The 19525-nt window shown below is 36.2% G+C and overlaps 1 protein-coding gene across 1 annotated transcript; it reads left to right on the forward strand.

Annotated features, from left to right (window-relative positions):
- The first annotated feature begins 10376 nt into the window (after positions 1–10376).
- On the forward strand, positions 10377–18290 carry LOC100374513 (endoplasmic reticulum chaperone BiP-like). Its single transcript, XM_002731745.1, has 7 exons — positions 10377–10486; positions 10742–10985; positions 11347–11594; positions 11710–11864; positions 16558–16793; positions 16907–17138; positions 17617–18290. Exons 1-7 carry the CDS (start codon positions 10377–10379, stop codon positions 18288–18290), a joined length of 1899 nt encoding a protein of 632 aa, XP_002731791.1.
- The last annotated feature ends 1235 nt before the right edge of the window (positions 18291–19525 follow it).

Raw genomic sequence — 19525 nt, forward strand, 5'->3', positions numbered from 1 at the left:
CGAAACTTGGGGGGGTATAGTAAAATCTCCTCCATAGAAAAATGTATTCAAGCTGATGATTACATTACATCAAAGCTTTGCATGTATCATTTTGCACTTCTGTGAGTTTGTTTTTATGTAAGCCACATACCTGTATTTTTTTTACTTAACGCTGGTTTAACATTGAGTGCAAATTAAAAGGTCCATTGTTATTTTGTTGTAGTTGTTTCTTTTCTATTGTGTTTCTATACTTTTGTTTTTTAACTTCTACTCATATTACAATGCACACATTTTTGGGACAATTTCAAAAAATGTATTAACCCATTCTCATTAAGGACCAAACCATTCAGCACGGGTGAATGGCTATTCAAACCAGGTTTTTAACTATGGCCATATACTTTCTTTTATGGCGATTATGGAAACTATTAAAAAATAATCAGTGACCTTGTCAATAATATGAGGTTATTACGAGGATACCTCAAAGTGTGCACGAAGACAGTACGGCAGGAGGATCGACCGACGCGCAAGGATACATCATAGGAATGCCAGAATCAAAAATGTTTAGAACAGAATCAGCGAAATACTTTGTGTGAGGTCCAGTCAAACCCTGGTGGCAGCCATGTTTGTTTTTATTATAGGACGCTGACGCGCGTATTAATTCCATATTTGGAGTTCGCATTTCCTAATATGATAGGATGAAAATACCCCGTAAAATACCGCAAAATTACGGCACGCTGTAACTTATGGCGTTACTGTGACATATGTATAATAAGGAACTTTATTAACAACTTACCCATAACTGTGATTTTGATAACAAAATTGTGCTGTTAAAATAAAAAGTCAAAGGAAAAAGAAAGGAAATCCAGTCTATCAGTATATTGAATCTAAATACGCAGTATAGTACTAGTACCAGTGATGCTATCTGCAAAATAAAAAGTATAGAACAATAATGATTCAAGCTCTAACACAGATGTTATCTCATGGCAAAAAATCAATTGAGAAATTTTAAACTTAAGTGTTATGTCAAAATGATACATACTAGTAATCTAAGCCTGAATCACTAACAGTAAATTTGTGCTTGAAAGCTTAGCTATTTTAACCTAGCTTCACACACGTAATTCAGGCTTACCTAAACGGTGACTGAGCCCAGAATTTGGCAAGGATGTCTGTATGTAACTGGGAGAGAATAATGTAGGCTTACCTTACCATTTGGTCTACCTCCCTGACAATTGACAAGGCGATTTTAGCCTGGGGGGGGGGGTAAGCCAATTCTTGGGCACATATTTTGCTGTGTGAATGAAGAGGTATGTAAGGGAGTATAAAAAGTAGTTCTGCTAGTTTTTGGTTTTTAATTATTAAACTAGTTTTTAACCATGTTTACTCAGTAAACAAAATGTTTAGGAAAGCTTAAATGAAATACATGTGGGAATTCGTTGCTAAATGCAATATAGCTATTTTTTCATGTCATTGGGTGTTTTTATTATCAAAATGTGCATGTACAATCAATTAATGGGTGCATATCGAGGCACTGACTGGTCGCCATATTGTAAATGTAGCCTTCTTTCAAAAAGAATATCCTACAGGTCCAGTACAATCTTGAAACTTTGGGGATGTCTACTTAGAATAACTACCTGTCATATTTATAATTTTGAGAAAAAAAACTATGTTAATGGCGCGGCGCATAATTAAAGTTGATCTCAATTGAGACTGTCCAAATCCAAATTTAGTCAAACATTTTCTGATTTTATAGATATATCTTACAATAAAAGCACACAATTGGCGATAAGCATACTAACCTGTCACCAAGCAAAAATCTTGTTGATCTAATCAATATTTTTTTACAAAAAAAAGACGAGCAGTAACACACTATTCCACAGTGGTACAGTGATGTTACTGGCAGAGATTTTCAAATTTCAAATTTCCAAATGCTGTATAAGAATATGCAAATTAGGTCATGGCTGTTCGACTGAATGTTTGTGTAACAAAGACTATTTCAAAGGCCAACAACAGGTCAAGAACGACAGTCGAATACCCAGAGTAGTTACCAGTTTTAATTATACAACACGATTTACCTGTCATTATAGATATTTACATGTCCTGAAATCAGCAAGTGCATGTACGTTACAAATAATTTATAAACATAAATATGTATCAACTCTAGCACAGTTGGTCATTCTATGAGCGCGTGCAGTGACGCAGTCTGTTCTAATTACTGTCCGATGCACGAGTGTTTCATGGAATGGGATGACTAAACAGTTGGGTTCATATATTTGTACAAGTATAAGGACAAACACGCCTGTGTTGAATTATTATAATCCGGAGAGGGGGGATTGGCACGAGAGGACGCCGTCCGATCTGGGCGGAACGTTTCGAAGTCAGTCGTCCGTAGGCCATCCTCGAAGCAACAACGTCCCTTTTACAAACAGATGTAATAATTGCAACGATTTCTTTGCAGAATAATTCTCAACAAAACTTAGAAACATTACATAAAAAATACAGGCTCTAAAATTATGTCTATTGTAAAACAAATCAACCGACAACCAGTTTGACGCCACAATTTATTGCTAGAGCCTGAGTTCTATGCGTGATTTTATTGCGTTCAAAAATGTTCCATTTCAAACTGCGCATGCACCCAGACAGTGGTTTCTCGAAATGCATACTAATTAGGTATCTTGTCACTGATAAAACAATTTTGAGCAATAGTACTAGAGTGAAATATCAACGTGCCTCCGCATTCTCCATGAAATTCGTAACTTGCTATGATCACGGTAAAGAAAAAACCTGTGGTTACTTTCAACAGTTTGCTGGAGTCTGATCAAAAACGTGTCTCAAAAACACGTTTACATCAGTTTTTCGATTATTTTTACAACTCGCGAAGCGATATAATCTGTCAATTTAGAACTATCATGTGTGCTATCGGAAAGAATTTTGGCATAATTTTACTGAAAAGACGAGTTTTTCATTGCTCGTGAATATTAATTTATGCAAATGAGACGAATATTTCAACCAATCGTGTCATGCAACTCCCCCCTGTATAATCCTGTGGGAAATCCCCTGATCACTCATTGTCACTTGATCACGGTACCTGGGAAATCTACCAAATAACATTGTACAATTCATCAAACCACAAATGTGTTCTCTTTTATTGGAACTAGTGGAGATTGGAGAATATCCAATATATGACAGGGATGTGGTGTGATGAACATTATCATCTTCGCCAGCCAAAGACCATTTATTCGGCCGAAGCCTCAATATTAAGCCTTGGCAGATTTCACCACGATTTACTGCATGTCGCATGCCCTCAAGCGATTATAAGATTCACTTGGGCTCATTTGCATTACCCAATCAGAACTCACGATAGAAACGACACATACTAGTACTTGGTTAAAATGGTGGAATATAGAAATCAACGTGTTGCTAGCTTACCGATCATCAAAAGAAAGCTTTCAGTACTGTATCTGAGGGAAATTATGTGTTTGTTGCAACGAATACCGGATCGGGCAAGTCGATATGTTATCAGTTTCGACGGTTTTGTCAGTTTACTAAAACAAGGTTTGCACAAATATTTAGACATTCCATCATCTTCATACACTTGCCCACAGGAAATTTTGAACGTTAGAATAAAACATTTTGGAAACGTGTTAAGGAATTTAGACCTGTTCTTGACTCCCGTTGAAACGGCACAAAGCCTACACACTGCCCTTGTTTTAATCTGTGATGACCGCAGACGTTCACATTTATGTTACAGCAACGCTGATTGGTGGCGCCAGCTCCCACAGTTATTTTCGTTAAATACGCCTGTGTTTAGCCATGGATCAAACAGACTACTAACAAAATGTCATATTTTTGTTGCGAATAACGTATTTGCAGCAAACATAAATTATCCAGCACCTCGTCAAAATTCATAAACTTGGGACTACCAACCAGTCACTGTCACGAGTAAGACCAGCACTGGTACAGCAAGAGCAAATTTGTTTGTAGCTAATTACAAAAATATAATAATATTAGCATTATAAATTAGATGATCCAAGTAAAAACAAAAATAAATTAAAATTCATTAAAAATTGTACGATTGGAATAAATAAGTCTGTCTGTGTTCTGTGGAATAAATAAGTCTGTCTGTGACTTAGAGATTATTCCCCAGATAATGACCACACAATATATCGGTATGACGTCACAAGTGTGGTTTCAGTTTGAGCAATAACCACGTCTTATCTGCCTTTTTGCCAGCATAACTTGCCCTAAATGGCCGACCTGACAACGCCACAGTTTATATTTCCATTGCTTTTCATGAACTCAAATACGGCATTTGCCTCGACACAACAGTATCAAATTGAGGGAATTATATGTGCTAGTGTTTGTAACACTATAGAATGCTTCCCGCCCAATACACAATATTCTGAATAATACTTTCCTTACAGAGGTGTATTGAATTACATTCTGTGTACGCCCAAGGCGTTGAAGTTTGTGTGTCTGCCTGTGTTATGTTCAACCAACACTAATTGTTTGTCTGTGTTCGACATGGACGTTATGCGGTGTATACACATATATAACATTACCTCGAACTGTCAGTTCACTTCATTTAGCGTTAAACTTATACCATCAGTGTGTGCAACACACAAGCGGGCACACCACACCTGTAATCACAGATATTATTCGAACGAATGCTTGTTGATACTAAAATTGAGGAAAACAACATGCTCGCATTGGCCGTTTAATACCTGACGGCCATGTTGATATGTTGAATTCTAATTTTGCTGTAGCACACTCAGACACAACATTACACCCAACATTCTGCCCTGGAACCTATAATTTGTATTTGCTCAATCGGTAACTGCCTCTCGCTAAATATACTCAGCCCAGTGATGTATTGTGCCAGTTACCAACTGCCCTCGCTTGTTTTTAACCTGAAACAGACCCAGTCAAGTGCACCTACCTAATACAACTATACTAGTGAAAGTAAAATATTGTTACAGATTGACATAAAGTTGATGTGTCATGGCGTGTATTAAATTATAGAGAAGGGCTATAATGTTCATCACATCACATCCCTGTCATATATTGGATATTCTCCACTAGTTCGAATAAAAAAGAACACATTTGTGATTTGATGAATAGGACAATGTTATCTGGGGAATTTCCAGGTACCGTGATCACGTGCCAATGAGTGATCAGGGGATTTCCCACAGGAATATAATAATTCAACTCAGGCGTGTTTGTCCTTATACTTGTACAAATATGTGAACCCAACTGTTTGGTCATCCCATTCCATGAAGTACTCGCGCATCAGACAGTTGATTAAAATAGTCTGCGTCACTGCACGCGCTCATAGATACATATTTATGTTTATAAATTATTTGTAACGTACATGCTCTTGCTGATTTCAGGACATGTAAATATCTATCATGACAGGTAAATCGTGTTGTATAATTCAAACTGGTCACTAGTCTGGGTAGTCGACTGTCGTTCTTGGCCTGTTGTTGGCCTTTGAAATAGTCTTTGTTACACAAACATTGTCACTATGTGGTAGGGGCATCAGGGTCATGAGGTCGCACTACTATGTAGGTCAAAGTACACCATATCTGGTTCTATGTGCAGGTCTGTGAATGTGAAAGTACTTTTCATAATTAGCATTTCAAATAGGAAAAGATGAGTTATCTAGATAAAACAAGATCTAACTATTTAATAAATAAATATTTAATATTATAAACTCTGCTCTATGACAGACAATCATCCGAATCTGAAAGAGTAGGTGATTAGAAACAGCGATAGAAATCATAAGGTGGTGTACCTGGGCACGCATACGGCGTAATTTATGCAGAAAGTCAAATATGCAAATGAACATGCATCAATAATCAAGTATGTGGTAAATATTTTTGACCTGGGATAAATGCCAGTTAAGTAAAGCGTAGTGATATAGATTTTCTTCGTGATATTTGGCAATGTTTCTATGCCTAAGATAATGGAGTAGCCTTTGGCTAGGGTATTGTCGATGTTGTGTAGCTCGGACTGGCGAGCTCACAGCTGGTGTCGTGGCTTTGAAGCAGTATTTGGGCGTAGTCCAAAAATATAGGTGTTGGTTTAGGTTTAGGCCTCCAATGCATTTGGGCAATGTTTATAGAGGAAAGTTCAAGGAATGAGTTTTCATGTGGAGAAACAGTTGGTAGTAGTCGGGTAGAATATGTATCTTGGTGTACGAGTGCGTGGAATTTCAAGCTTTATGTATAATTTAAGAAGTCGGTTAAATACAACATCTTCTGTTATATAGTAGTAAGCAAGTATCATCATGAGAGATTTGGAAAGCATTGTCTGATAAAAGGTGCTACCTTATTAAGGGTATCCCGCATCTTCTGATGAAACTCGATTGTCTCACTTCAAAAATGGTCCCATTAATAACCCTAGAAGCATTCTCCACATATTTACCAAGTGAAGTGATGTTATCCACATTTTCTTAATATTTTTGTTGCCACCAATAACACAATTCCATAGAATTTCTGTACGTTTATTGGTAAGAACATTTATGGAGCTTATCTTCTCTGCTTATGAATTTAGTTCGAAGAATAAATTTTGAATTTTTCTAGTTTCCAGCTTGTCCATTTTAACTGCAAGTAATTTTAGTTGACTTTCATTGATCAAACCAGCAATAGAGTAAGAAAGCTTTCAAAAATTATTCAGGGCAGGGCAGGGCAGGATGTTTGAAGATCTAGTTTACCTAGTAAAGATATTTCAACGTGTCTGATGCTCTCTTTGTTAGCAGCAAAAGCTGTAAAAAATATGAATAAAGGTAGCAGAAAATTGGTTTCTGGTATCAACACAATGGTTTGAAAGCAATAAAAGTAGAATATCAGTTACAGTTTGTCTGGTGAATATGTTGAATTAGTTTGAAAATGACACCATTGGCGTAGTCGAACCTCGATAGTTGAGATAAACCCTAGCAGGCTTATGAATAATAGGTCTGTAATAACTTTCTTCTAGAAGGAGAACACATAAAACAAGTTTTAATTTTCAGGGTATAAACAACAACAGTGATAATGCCATGTTTAATTTTGGTTTTGTTTGTTAGGTTAAATTTAAAAGATACATTACTTTAGGAAATCTTCAGAAGTAGGTTAGTCAAGTTTAGTGATAAGTTGTGCTTTTATGCATAGTAATTGAATAACGCCATGGCAGGTGTAAGCTTACAGTAGTAATTCGGGTGTTAGCATCTCAGGTTTATAGAAAACAAGTGTATAATAGTAATATTACTGGTCAGTTAAGCTACCCTGATACAATCACCTATTTGCATACTTCTCACTTATTGGGTTTACAACAAGCCATCACTAGAGGGCGTGTCATTCATAGGTCATGTGATCCTTTTGTCTGGAAAGCAAATCGGTTACTATGGAAAAAGAAACTATTAATAACATGCCACATGTTTTGGATAACTGAGGTGCAAAAGAAGACAAATTTAACAAGCTTGTATCTAAAATTCCTATCTGGTATTCATGACTGAAATATTAGAAAAAGAAAATTTAATTTTGTTAGATTTTCTTTTTTTTTGGCGTATTGGTTCTTCCAGGGGTGTGCTCGTCCACATGCAGTTTTACAACGTGACTGTGGTATTGCCTTTTGCCACGATAGAATTTCATATTGTAGTTCTTAAGATTAGGTGTTTTTAGAGAATTCTAACACCGAAACATTTTCAGATATAATGACCTGGGTTATGGGATCAGCACCATGTCAAAAGAAAAAAGTGCAGATTTGAAAAGTAGCTTAGAATGACAGGTTTACTTGATGGTATGACATATCTGACAAACGGTTTGTTTCTCCCATTCTTCTGGCATTGTTATCCATTTTATTAGTCCCCGTCTCAGTCCGTCCGTCCGTCCCTCCATCCGTTCGTCCGTAGTCATATTTCAGAATCCTTTGGACCGATTTCGTTCACTCTTTGCATGTGCCTCGTACTTTATGTGGGACATATGCACATGCAGTGGTTTCGCGATTCGATTCAAAATGGCCGACTGCTTTGTTAGTTTTCATTCAAATTTGGTACATAGATTATACATGTTAGGATACATGTCCATGACAATTTCTTTCGCAATTGGATCAAAGATTGCCGACTGGCAGGCATCTTGTTTGTTTTTTTAAATTTGTTATCTTGGACATGCTTTGTCAGTTGGCATTCAAATTTGGCACATACTTTATACATATTAGGATACATGACCATGACAATTTGTTCCACAATCGGATCAAGGATGGCCGATTGACAGCCATCTGACTTTTTGGCCTTACTACTTTCCAAAATGTATGTACCATTTTCATTCGTATTTGGCACATACATTATACATGTCAGTTTGTTTCATAATCAGATCAAATATGGCCGAATGATGGCTGTTTTTATTTTTGGTCATATTATTATATCTCTGTCACCCATGTATCATTTTCATTGAAATTTAGCATAGCATAAATGGATACATGTACATGTCAATTCAATTTGCATTTTGATAAAATATGGCCGACTGGCAGCCATCTTGTTTGTTTAAAATGTGATAACTTGGACATGCTTTGACTTGTGATCTATGTTATTCTTTGCTATGTCTTAAACCGGAGGGGTCGTCACGCAACACATGTCCAAATTTGATGTAAATAAACAATCTGTTGTATACGCCACTTGGGACTCAAGTTTCAAGGACACGCTCGCGACAACCCCTCCGCTTCAATATGACGATCTTAAAGAGAACTTTCAAAAATTTAACGGGGACTGTGTAATTTTCAATGACATGTTATTGTATAGGAATGATGTAGTAGTATTCTAAGTTGTTTAGCCTTTTTAGCCAGAGTCCCGTTCTCGCTAAATTCAAATGTTGGACTGAAATACATGTGGATTCGCTTGATCAGATGGATCAGAATGAACAGATTATCTGAAATGTTAGTTAAGTTTTGTAGACTGCTATTTTCACCAGATTGAAAACTTAGTTAGCATGCAGATTTTGATAATTTTTGTTATGTATACATGGTGTTGTGAGTGGTGGGTATGAACTGGGGAGGACAATTTCTATGAGAGTAGTACATACAGTTTTTTTGTGTCAGAGAAATTTGACATGAGACTCGTGCAGCGAGCTTGCAATAGTCGAAAAATTGAATATATTCCGACGGTACTATCCCTACATTTCTCGAAATAGACTATTTTTCGGACAGACTGGCCTAGGAAAAATGCATTCAGAGGAGAGTTTATGACCTAAATAGTACGTTGGAAATGGCTACTCCTAATAAAACCCATGGGACATTTTTATACTGGTAAATATTATTGTCATTATTATTATCAGTTTCATGTAATTTTAGTGGATAAAAGCCAAGTAGCGAAATATTTAGGATTAGTGACTTGAGGGTTTATGTTGACACTTTAAGTCCGAAACTGCCTCAAAAGTGAGTATGATGACAATGTGTTGATAACCAATGTATGTTGACAGTGATATAGCCGAAATATAAAAAATAATATGGAAAATATACACGCACAACACACAAATGATTTTTCACGTCTATTAGTTTTGTAACATGTGGGCTAGACAATAGATTGAGTTTCTAATATTTAAGAATGACCTATTGTGTAAGAGAAAGTGATATTAATCTGAAGTGGAGTTTGTGTCCCAGGTTGTGTAATGGTATCGTCGTAATGATAGAAAACCTCGGACATTCAAGTCGGCGTTGATTCACTTCCAGTACATTGGAAATAGTACTGGTGTCTCGACACAGGTGTTGTGGGGAAAGTTGCCCTCCGCCCTCTGGAGAGTAGACTAGGAAAACGTTTCCTCACAGCAACCCAAGAAAAAATTTAAAACTTTATGGAACTAACACCCCTGTTTTTAATACGGAAACACAGGGAAATATAACTGCTAAAAATGGACCCAAGTGTTACTGCCATTGTTGGACCTTTCTACTAACCATCACATCTATCCCTTCTAAACAAAAGACTGGACACATTTTGGTCTAGAAGTGACTTATGTCACCCTATCACTTATTCTAACCAAACACAAACTGTGAGACCCGCTCCATCAAGACGAAACTCTTGTCATGCACGCTATCACTGAAAAGTCGTATTAGCTACATGTGAATACAAGACACTTGGCCCGAGTTGCTTTACTCCAGACATTTTAGGAAGGGAAACTCCGTAATAACATTGGCCATATTCGTGTTCGGTCAGTATCAAGAAATATAACAGAATGTTTTCTTCACAAATGTGTATATTTTTTGACGCTTTCGAAATCGAATCGCCATTCTGCAAGGGTAGTGAGTTAAACTAATGATCTTTAACAGCATACTACATTTACCATCTGAAGGCATACGTAAACATGCAGACATTTTTTTAATTTTCAGATAGTGAAATCACCTCTATTTGTTCGATCCACTTAACTACAAATATGGGTACTTACTGGCTGTTCGTCCTGTGCCTAGTCACTTCCCTGAATGACGTCATTAGTAGCACGGAAACGAATGTGATTGGTATTGACCTTGGAACAATTTACTCGTGGTAAGTGTTTTAGGTGACGTCATGTAATGACGAGCACCATGACGATAATTTTAACCTTCGAATTGCGTTACCATTGCATTAAACTGTTTCATGTAAAAGTCAATAAATAAAACTGGAAATATTAGATTTATATGCATTTTTATGATCCATTTTGAACTATACATGTTGTTTTGACAGCACGCATCATGTTACTTACTAAATGAAATCTTGGAACTATTATTATTCTATAACTACCTGCATTGTGATTTGTTTTAGTGTTGGAATTTACCGTGAATTGCAAGAATTTGGTCGTGTCGATATCATTGCTAATAACCAAGGTAACCGCATCACGCCCTCCTATGTTTCTTTCACAACACTGGGAGATCGTCTTGTCGGTGATGGCGCCCATAACCAACTGACACTGAACCCCAAGAACACTATATTTAACGTAAAACGACTGATAGGACGTCTTTGGGACGACTCATCAGTGCAAGAAGATATTAAACATTTGCCATTCAAAGTAAGTTGTTTTGTTAAGAAATACATGGAGTATATTATTATCTGGCATAGTCCAATGTGCGCGAGTGTATTATATTGTTGCCTTTTGAATTTTATTAAGACACTTCTCGTGTCTTTTATTCCAAAAAAACTTTGGTTATAGTAGTGGACGCAATAATGGAAGAGAATGCAATTCTCGTGGCACTCTCGCCCTTGGCGGCATTTGCGTATTCAACACCACTCGTTAAGGAAGCTTATAAAGTGTTGTGGGCTATTGAAGTTATTCGTATAGCTTTATTTCTTGATGTAAATCGATAGCGTGTGATGTTAATATGCAATAACAAATACGTTGTTCGGATTTGCGGTGAATTAATATATCACAGGTGATCAACCAACAAAACAAACCACACATTGAAGTCAAAGTAGGTGACGAAATAAAAGTGTTCGCAGCGGAAGAGATCAGTGCTATGGTTTTGGGTGAGATGAAGCAAATTGCTGAAAGCTATATAGGGAAGTCAGTCCGAGATGCAGTAGTGACTGTACCGGCCTATTTCACTGACGCACAGCGAATGGCAACCATACACGCCGGCAAAATAGCTGGTCTCCGTATTGCAAGACTTGTAAATGAGCCGTGAGTATTCTATTCTATTCTATTCTATTCTATTCTATTCTATTCTATTCTATTCTATTCTATTCTATTCTATTCTATTCTATTCTATTCACAATTTACTATTTCTATCTAACAGAACAGCAGCGGCTATTGCTTACGGCCTGGACAAGAAAGAGGGTGTAAAAAACATATTTGTTTTCGACCTTGGAGGTGGGACTTTCGATGTATCCATTTTGACAATCAGCCATAGCGAATTTACTGTACTTGCCACAAATGGTAATACTCACCTTGGTAAGATACAATTGTACAGCATGAATACATTTAAATGAATAGTGTACATTCAAAATGAGTGTGTACTGGAACACTGTGTCTAACGCAATAACGATTGTTGCTGCTAAATAATTGCGGAATAATCATTTATAGTGACTTCCTTCCATCCAATGTACTGTAATGTGTGGTGTTGCGTAAGTCACATTGTCTAAATACTAATTAGCTATACATATATTATTAATAGTTTAGTTTATTCAAGTACTGCATGCCATTGGCCCAAAATAAGTACAATCACATCATACAATAAATACGTACATGAAAAATTCTGACACTCAAGAAATAAAATAAATATAATTGAGGCCAGACTTTTATTATCCCTTGTTTCGCGAACCCGCCGAATGAACAGGAACCGAAAATGAAATAAAAATATAATTTTATTTCAGCGTAATTTCTCGCGCCCGCCGACTTGTAAGCGCAACAAAAATGCTAATAAAATATTATTTTTATCTTCATTATTTTACCGCCCGCCGCATAACAAATCCAAGTTGCATTTTCGTGGGAGTATGATGATCAAAGTACCGACGTCTCGGGCAGATGAGAAACAAGGTTATACATGGAATAAAATTTGATTTCATTACTTCTCTCCGATCAATGATCTCACTTACAATTCTTTGAGAATCACACAAATCTAATGAAAAAAAAGGATTAATTTTATTTTTTTTCCGCCCTCCTCAAAAAAATTGCTTTATAAAAACTCGCGAAACAAAGTCTGGCTTGAGTTAGTAGTGTAGAACCACAAACGCCCACTAATTCAGGCAATTAAGATAAAATGCTTGCTTTTTTTCCATTGCAAGACAGATAAATTTAGCGAGGTTGCGCAGAACAGTTGCGTTATTGGATTACATCAACAAAAGAAAATTTCAAGTGGGATGGGTGTTCATAATAGTATTTAGAATATATTTACTGGAGATATGGCATATCAGACAAAAATGGGATTCATCCTCAATTTTAGTATTGGTAGGTCTACAACATTCACAAATTCTGAACTCCCTAGGAATATTTTTGTGGCGACCTGTTTTAAGATTATGAGCAGAAATCCGTAATTTTGACAAAGACTTTCTGAGGTGCATTTGATCAAGACACAGGAGGTACTTTTTTAGGCCAAAATTGAATTTAAACTTGACTTAAGTGCTTAATTTGGATAATGACTGAACAATAGATTGCCAATCTTGTATATTCATATCCCAACATTTCTGCCTTAACAAATTAATAGCATTACCGACCCCTTGATTGATCTAAGCTCCCCCATCCCTAATCTAAATAACATGTTCTTAACTTTCAAAGCCCATCATTGTTTCCCCTGTTCTGCCTCATCACATTAATACTTATAAAAATGATATCGATGTGCAATACGACTATCAGGCATTGATAAGAGGCTCAACCAATACTTCACAATTTTGACAGGTCTACAAGAAGTGAATAACGACCAAGCTCGTCTGAACTGCTACATTTGAAGCATTTGTAGGAACCCCGGGACAAAATGACAAAAAATGTTGTGTAGGGCCTCAATGTCATTGCCATCATGAAACCCCCAAATTTCACAGCCGTACGTAATGATTGTTAATATTTTAGCATCAAATATTGTAAAGGTCTCATTTGGATCTAGACAACCAAACTTCAGTAAAGACTGTTTTACAACAAATAGGGCTTTATTAGCTTGAGTCGCCAGACTCTTCTGCGCTTGGTACCACAGACCTAAAGAAGGAAACTTGACAGGCATCAAATTTAGACCCATTAAAAACCCACTTTTCAGAGTTTTTTTAACCTTCCACTTTTCCGAAAGATCATAATTTTAGTTTTGTTTGTATTTACTGTTAATTTTCATTTACAAGCATAACAGGACAAGTTATTTAAATGGCGTTAGATACCTATTACTGTGCTGCTAAAAAGAACGTGGTCATCTGCAAAAAGTAAATAATAAAGCTTTAACGCAGCATTGTAAATTCCAGAGTGATGGTGTTCAATGCGAGTTTCTAGGTCATTAACAAAAAATGTGAACAAAACTTGAGATAAAATACTACTTTGCTGAACCCCAATGCTACAATTAAAATAATCTGTGATGCCCCTCATGTAAACGAATACAGGATTTTACATTGAGTAAATTACACACAATAGTTTACCCTTTAACCTGTGTAAGCTTGACAAATAATAAGTAGTGCTTTATGGTGTCAAACGCTTTCTGGAAATCAAAAGCACAATACAATCTACCCTGAAGAGGCAGATACCTAGTAATTGCATATTGCAGAATATACAAGTTGTCAATGGCAGATTGCTGCTAAACTATATGACTATTTGCTTCAAGCCATCTGGACAATATATATTAGAAATAACATCACAAAATAACTTATATATATATATATTTATCCCTAATTATTGTCACTATTTTTTGCCCCTTTTTATGCAAAGGGAATAAGACTCCTGGCCCATAACTCGAGAAATTCACCAGTCTCCAAATTCCATCAACCCCAGATTAATAATTTGATTTTAGATTTGAAATGCTTTGTTCAACTTCCTCAAGGGTAATTGCACTATCCAGACTATCACTATTGACAACCATGATATCATACAGACCATCAGAATCATTAGCATAACATTAACATAAAACTCATCAATTTCAGGAGGAACAGGACTTTCTTTATCAACAAATAAGTTTGAGAAGTAATTATACCAGTACTCAGCTGGAATACCGGGCTTAGAAGTATTTTTTTTGGTTACGTAAAGACCAAAAATATTTAGAATTCGGCTGTTTTGCAGCGTCTAAAAATTTCATTTTCTTTTTACTGAATGTGCAGTGGCCAATTTGAAAGTCATCAAATAGTCTGCTATTTACAATTTTAAAATTGGTATGTATACAGAAATCAAGTAACAAATGACTATATGCATTTACTGACTCGTCCTGACAAAAACGTGTAGACAAATGATCACTGAGTCTGAAACGTCAAAAGTATATAACGTAGAAACTGGCAGAAATGTGTTAGGTAAAATGTAGTCTGGTTTGTGTCATGTGCGTGCATTGAAGTCACCACACAAGAACAATTTCTTTGATATTTTGCACCAACAGATACCATTCTCAAGTAATTGTGAATTCAAATCATTAGAATAAATGGATGAATCCTTTGGAGAAAAATATAAAATTCCAATATATATATAGGAATATTAAAACCACATTTAACCCTCACTATGCTATTAGTTGATTCTGGCATTATCTCTGTCACAGAATTATAGATAGATTTATACAATATTGTATAAATAGTCGACGCCTTCTATCACGTACGCCATCCAATAAATGTACCTCCACACGGTAATCAGAATCTTCTAGTTTTCTATCTGCTTGGAGTACGCGGCTCCTGTCCTTGTACTTACAAAACTCGGGTATAATTGGTTAGGGTTTGCTCCTAGTCTTCAACCTGTGAACTATCTGGAATGTTCTTTTCGTCGATATCTAGTTTTGTTGCAATGAAGTTCCGAACTTTATTTTCTTAAACTTTTAAGAATTCGTTTTAGTAAGACTGCTCCATGCCGTAGAAAATTATTACGTTTGCTCTGTCCATCGCGATGATAAAGTTGTGCATTCATTGAGGACAGATATTTTTTTAGCTCAGCATTTTCTGCCTCCAGGGAAGAAATTCTCTCGTTTGCTAGCGTTAGTTTTACTTCAATTGCGTTTATATTAACATTAATAGTTGCATGGTTATCTTCAATTTTCAACAACAGAAATGCGGGAGTCAATAAATTCCTTCAGTTGGGCCACGATCGTTGCGTCGTCAGCATTAGCTTCAACGTCGCCACATCTTAGCAGACAGTACGCAGAAAGATACCTGCGCTGATCATACTATCAAGATGGCGATGCCCAATATTTTCCTCGTACCTTGATGCCGGCTGCACAAATATGCCAATTCTACTTCTCCATGCATCTAGCGATATTTACATCGTGTTAACGATATGCACTAGTTACCGAAATACTAGGATTAATGTAACAAGTAAACAGATGACCACCAAAACAGCACAATAAAACAAAATTTAATACTATTAATGTAATTTATTATAAATTTCCAAGATGAGTTGTTATAATAAAAACACAATGTGGTTACACTAAAATAAAACTATAGAATATAAATTCGGGTAAAAAACGAACATGTACACAAGCAACACAGGAAATTCGAGCCCGCGACCACACCAAAAACGTGGAAGTATGGTGACCAATCAATTGTCACTCCTGAGTGAAATGCCCGTCACTGAGCAGTTAAAACTGTTTGATACAGTAGATGCGATTATATTACTGAAGGTAACCTAGACTAAGGCTAATCAGATATTTGTCAATAATTATATAATTGTCTGACGGTACCAATAATATAAACAGTTTAAAAAACACTCATTCAACTCACCAAATGTGCTAATTTTTCTCCAGAAAGTTCTTACATCTGCTACCCGGTACTAAATTTAAACTTGTATCGTTTGCTGTAGCCTATAGGTAATGATCTAACATTGGTCAGTGTTTCAACCGAGACAGCACTGTTTCTATGTAAACAATGCCAACTAATAAGCGCGATAATTTCTGAACGTGCACATTGCTTTGTTAATCGAAATTTACTGACAATGTATGTGAAATTTGATTACATTGGCCTCTAAGTTTATACGTTTCGTATTGATACAGGTGGTGAGGATTTTGATCAACGTGTTGTCAAACACTTTCTTAATGTCTACCAGAAAAAGACCGGACATGATGTGAGCAGTGACCAGCGTGCCATACAAAAACTGCGTCGGGCCGTTGAGAAGGGGAAGCGGATGCTGAGCAATGCATTGCAGACTCGAATTGACATTGATTCTTTTCACAAGGGAGAGGATTTCTCTGAAACCTTAACGAGATCAAAATTTGAAGAGTTAAACAAGGTAATAGCAGGGTCGGACGTACTAAAGACAAACTTTAACAATAACGTAATTGGCGAATTGCATTGTGGGTAACAGGTTTATGAATATGTAAATTATTCTCAATGGTTTTTCAGGACTTATTTCTCTCAACCACAAGTCCTGTTAAACAAGCTATAGATGATTCTGGTTTGACGGCAACGGAGATTGATGAGATTGTACTGGTTGGGGGCTCAACTCGTATTCCCAAAATACAACAATTAGTGGAAGACTTCTTCGATGGAAGAAAAGCATCTCGTGACATAAATCCCGATGAAGCCGTAGCATATGGTGCTGCTGTACTTGGGGGTGCAATGAGCGATAAAATACGTAAGTAGTGTTAACGGATCATGGGATTATTGTGTTAGGCGCATTGTATTTGCTTTTGGGGTTAGATACAACTCTGTCATTTTCACAGCACCCACTGCTAATCAGTCTTCATGGAGATTTTAATATTTTTATTTATCACTGCACCTGTTTTTGTTGAATACTCAGGTCAATACCACGGACTCATTTGGGAGAACACGTTTTTACCATGGCTTTCGGGTGGAGTGGGGAGGGAAAATAAATATTTGCACTCTTAGCCATGATATTGTATAGAAACAATGCTCTTTATCTGAAGTCTAATCAACATATTATCAGTGCCTTATGTTATATTATTATCTCGCTTGTGTGATTCAAGACAATTACATTATGATGAAGACAATTTTAGTTATATAATAACATATAATATTGTTACGCCAATAATAGTATTCCCATTTTAGTATTCTATAGTTCCAACCAATGTACTTATTGTGTTTCATTGTAGGAGACTTGGTACTTGTAGATGTCACACCTCTGAGTCTTGGGATTGAAACAATAGGTGGAGTAATGAGTAATCTCATCCAAAGGAACACCGTGATCCCGGCAAGAAAATCACATTTTTTTACAACGACATACGATTATCAAACTACAGTAACTATCAAAGTCTTTGAAGGGGAGCGCTCAATGACTGAGGAAAATCACCTGTTAGGGAGCTTTGACTTAAATGGCATCACACCAGCACCACGATTTGTTCCACAGATCGAAGTAACCTTTGATATCGATATAAACAATATCCTGTTCGTCTCGGCAGAGGATAAGAGTACGGGAATCAAGAATGAGATTACTATCACTAAAGACCAAAACACACTCACTCCCGAAGACATTGAAAGAATGATCGAGGTTGCAGCAACGTTCGCAGAGAAGGACAATCAATTTAAAGTCAGGATAGAGACCAGAAACAATTTAGAAGCATACATATATTCTTTGAAAAACGGCAAAGCAGCTAGTGTGGGCAAGCTCACCAAAAACCAAAAAGATGCTGTAGTTAAAGCTTGCAACGAACATTCTGAGTGGCTTGAATATAACCAAGAGGCTGAAACCGCTGTTTTGAATGCACGTAAGAAAATGTTAGAAGATGTTGTACAACGAATTGTTGGTAAAACCAGAGTTGAACTTTGAACACATCAGTTAGTGGTTTATAGTGCAGCCAGACGACCTAGATATTCTATGTTAATTTAGGTTTATATTATATACAAGTTGCAAATGTGTTAAAAGTAATTATATCGTTTAAGCTCATTTTGTTGCATATTTTTTTCATATTTTAATTTTCTTTTCTAGTGATTCAAGTCTTTACACAAGATTTTGAGCATTTGAAATAATGAGAATTAATCATTCTATTTTTCTTATAATATTTGAATTAAATATTTCGACTTTTTGGTTATACACTCATTCGAATGTGAATTGCGGTATAATTTAACGGGAGTAGTGACTCAAATCAGTAAATGAATAGTGTAAAACAACATGAACTGATATTAACTCTAATAAATCGTCCAAAATCAATGACGGCACTGATACACAGGTATAGTAAAATGATATTTTTACCGGGTTTTGAAATACAATGCATCGTTAGGAAGTAATAACCAACCAAATGTGGTAACAACTAGTAGTGAATTACTGTGCGGGTAATCTCACAATTAGTCTGTCACGTTCTGCTTATGTAAACAAATGATTATACAGTTATTCTAGTGTGTTCTTCTATATCCAAGTGTCCTAAAACATATGATAAATAAAAGTGTTAAGTGAATTTCAAATAACTTTGTAGGTTGTATCTTCAAGTGACCCGACATCGACCATGACCTAAACATTCCGTGTATAGTACATTCTTGTTCTTCAATTCCAAGACGCAACAATCAATGCATGGAAGTTCCCATAAGTGTTGGTGATGCGAGACAGTTTGCCACTTCTATACATTTCGTGCAGAGCTACTAGTGACTATGTCCACACTGCGAACTAAGTTTGTGCGGTACATTTAAAACGTGTTAGAATCGTCGAACTGATCACAGTTGTTCCGAGAACACGTCGTAGTTAAGTTGATGAATACAATATATGGAACTGATAATGGAATTAGGAATTAATATTTTTTTAAACAAATGGTTAATTTCACATGTCATTGATTATGTAGTATTGATTGCACGTCCAGTACGATTTAAATTTACATTCACGAGCATTACATTGGCTAGATAAATTTATAAATGACATGTGAAAGTCAGCACTGGTTAATAATTGTCGTATGTCGCAGTAGTTGAGTTGCCGAGCAATATGTTCAGGTTGCATAACTTAAAAAATGTGTGCGATATGGCACTTAACATAACTTGTTTAAATAATTTTTATCAATATATAACATATCAAAATAA

Source organism: Saccoglossus kowalevskii, chromosome 17 (genome assembly GCF_978046115.1).
Source record: "Saccoglossus kowalevskii chromosome 17, keSacKowa6.1, whole genome shotgun sequence".
NCBI lineage: Eukaryota > Metazoa > Hemichordata > Enteropneusta > Harrimaniidae > Saccoglossus > Saccoglossus kowalevskii.

What these genes read in the sequence shown, in the direction of transcription:
- LOC100374513 (XM_002731745.1), top strand. Translation starts at nt 10,377, where the DNA reads ATGGGTACTTACTGGCTGTTCGTCCTGTGCCTAGTCACTTCCCTGAAT. An exon ending in TTAAACATTTGCCATTCAAA is followed by an intron (nt 10,986 to 11,346) that starts GTAAGTTGTTTT and finishes AATATATCACAG; the next exon opens with GTGATCAACCAACAAAACAA. An exon ending in AATTTGAAGAGTTAAACAAG is followed by an intron (nt 16,794 to 16,906) that starts GTAATAGCAGGG and finishes ATGGTTTTTCAG; the next exon opens with GACTTATTTCTCTCAACCAC.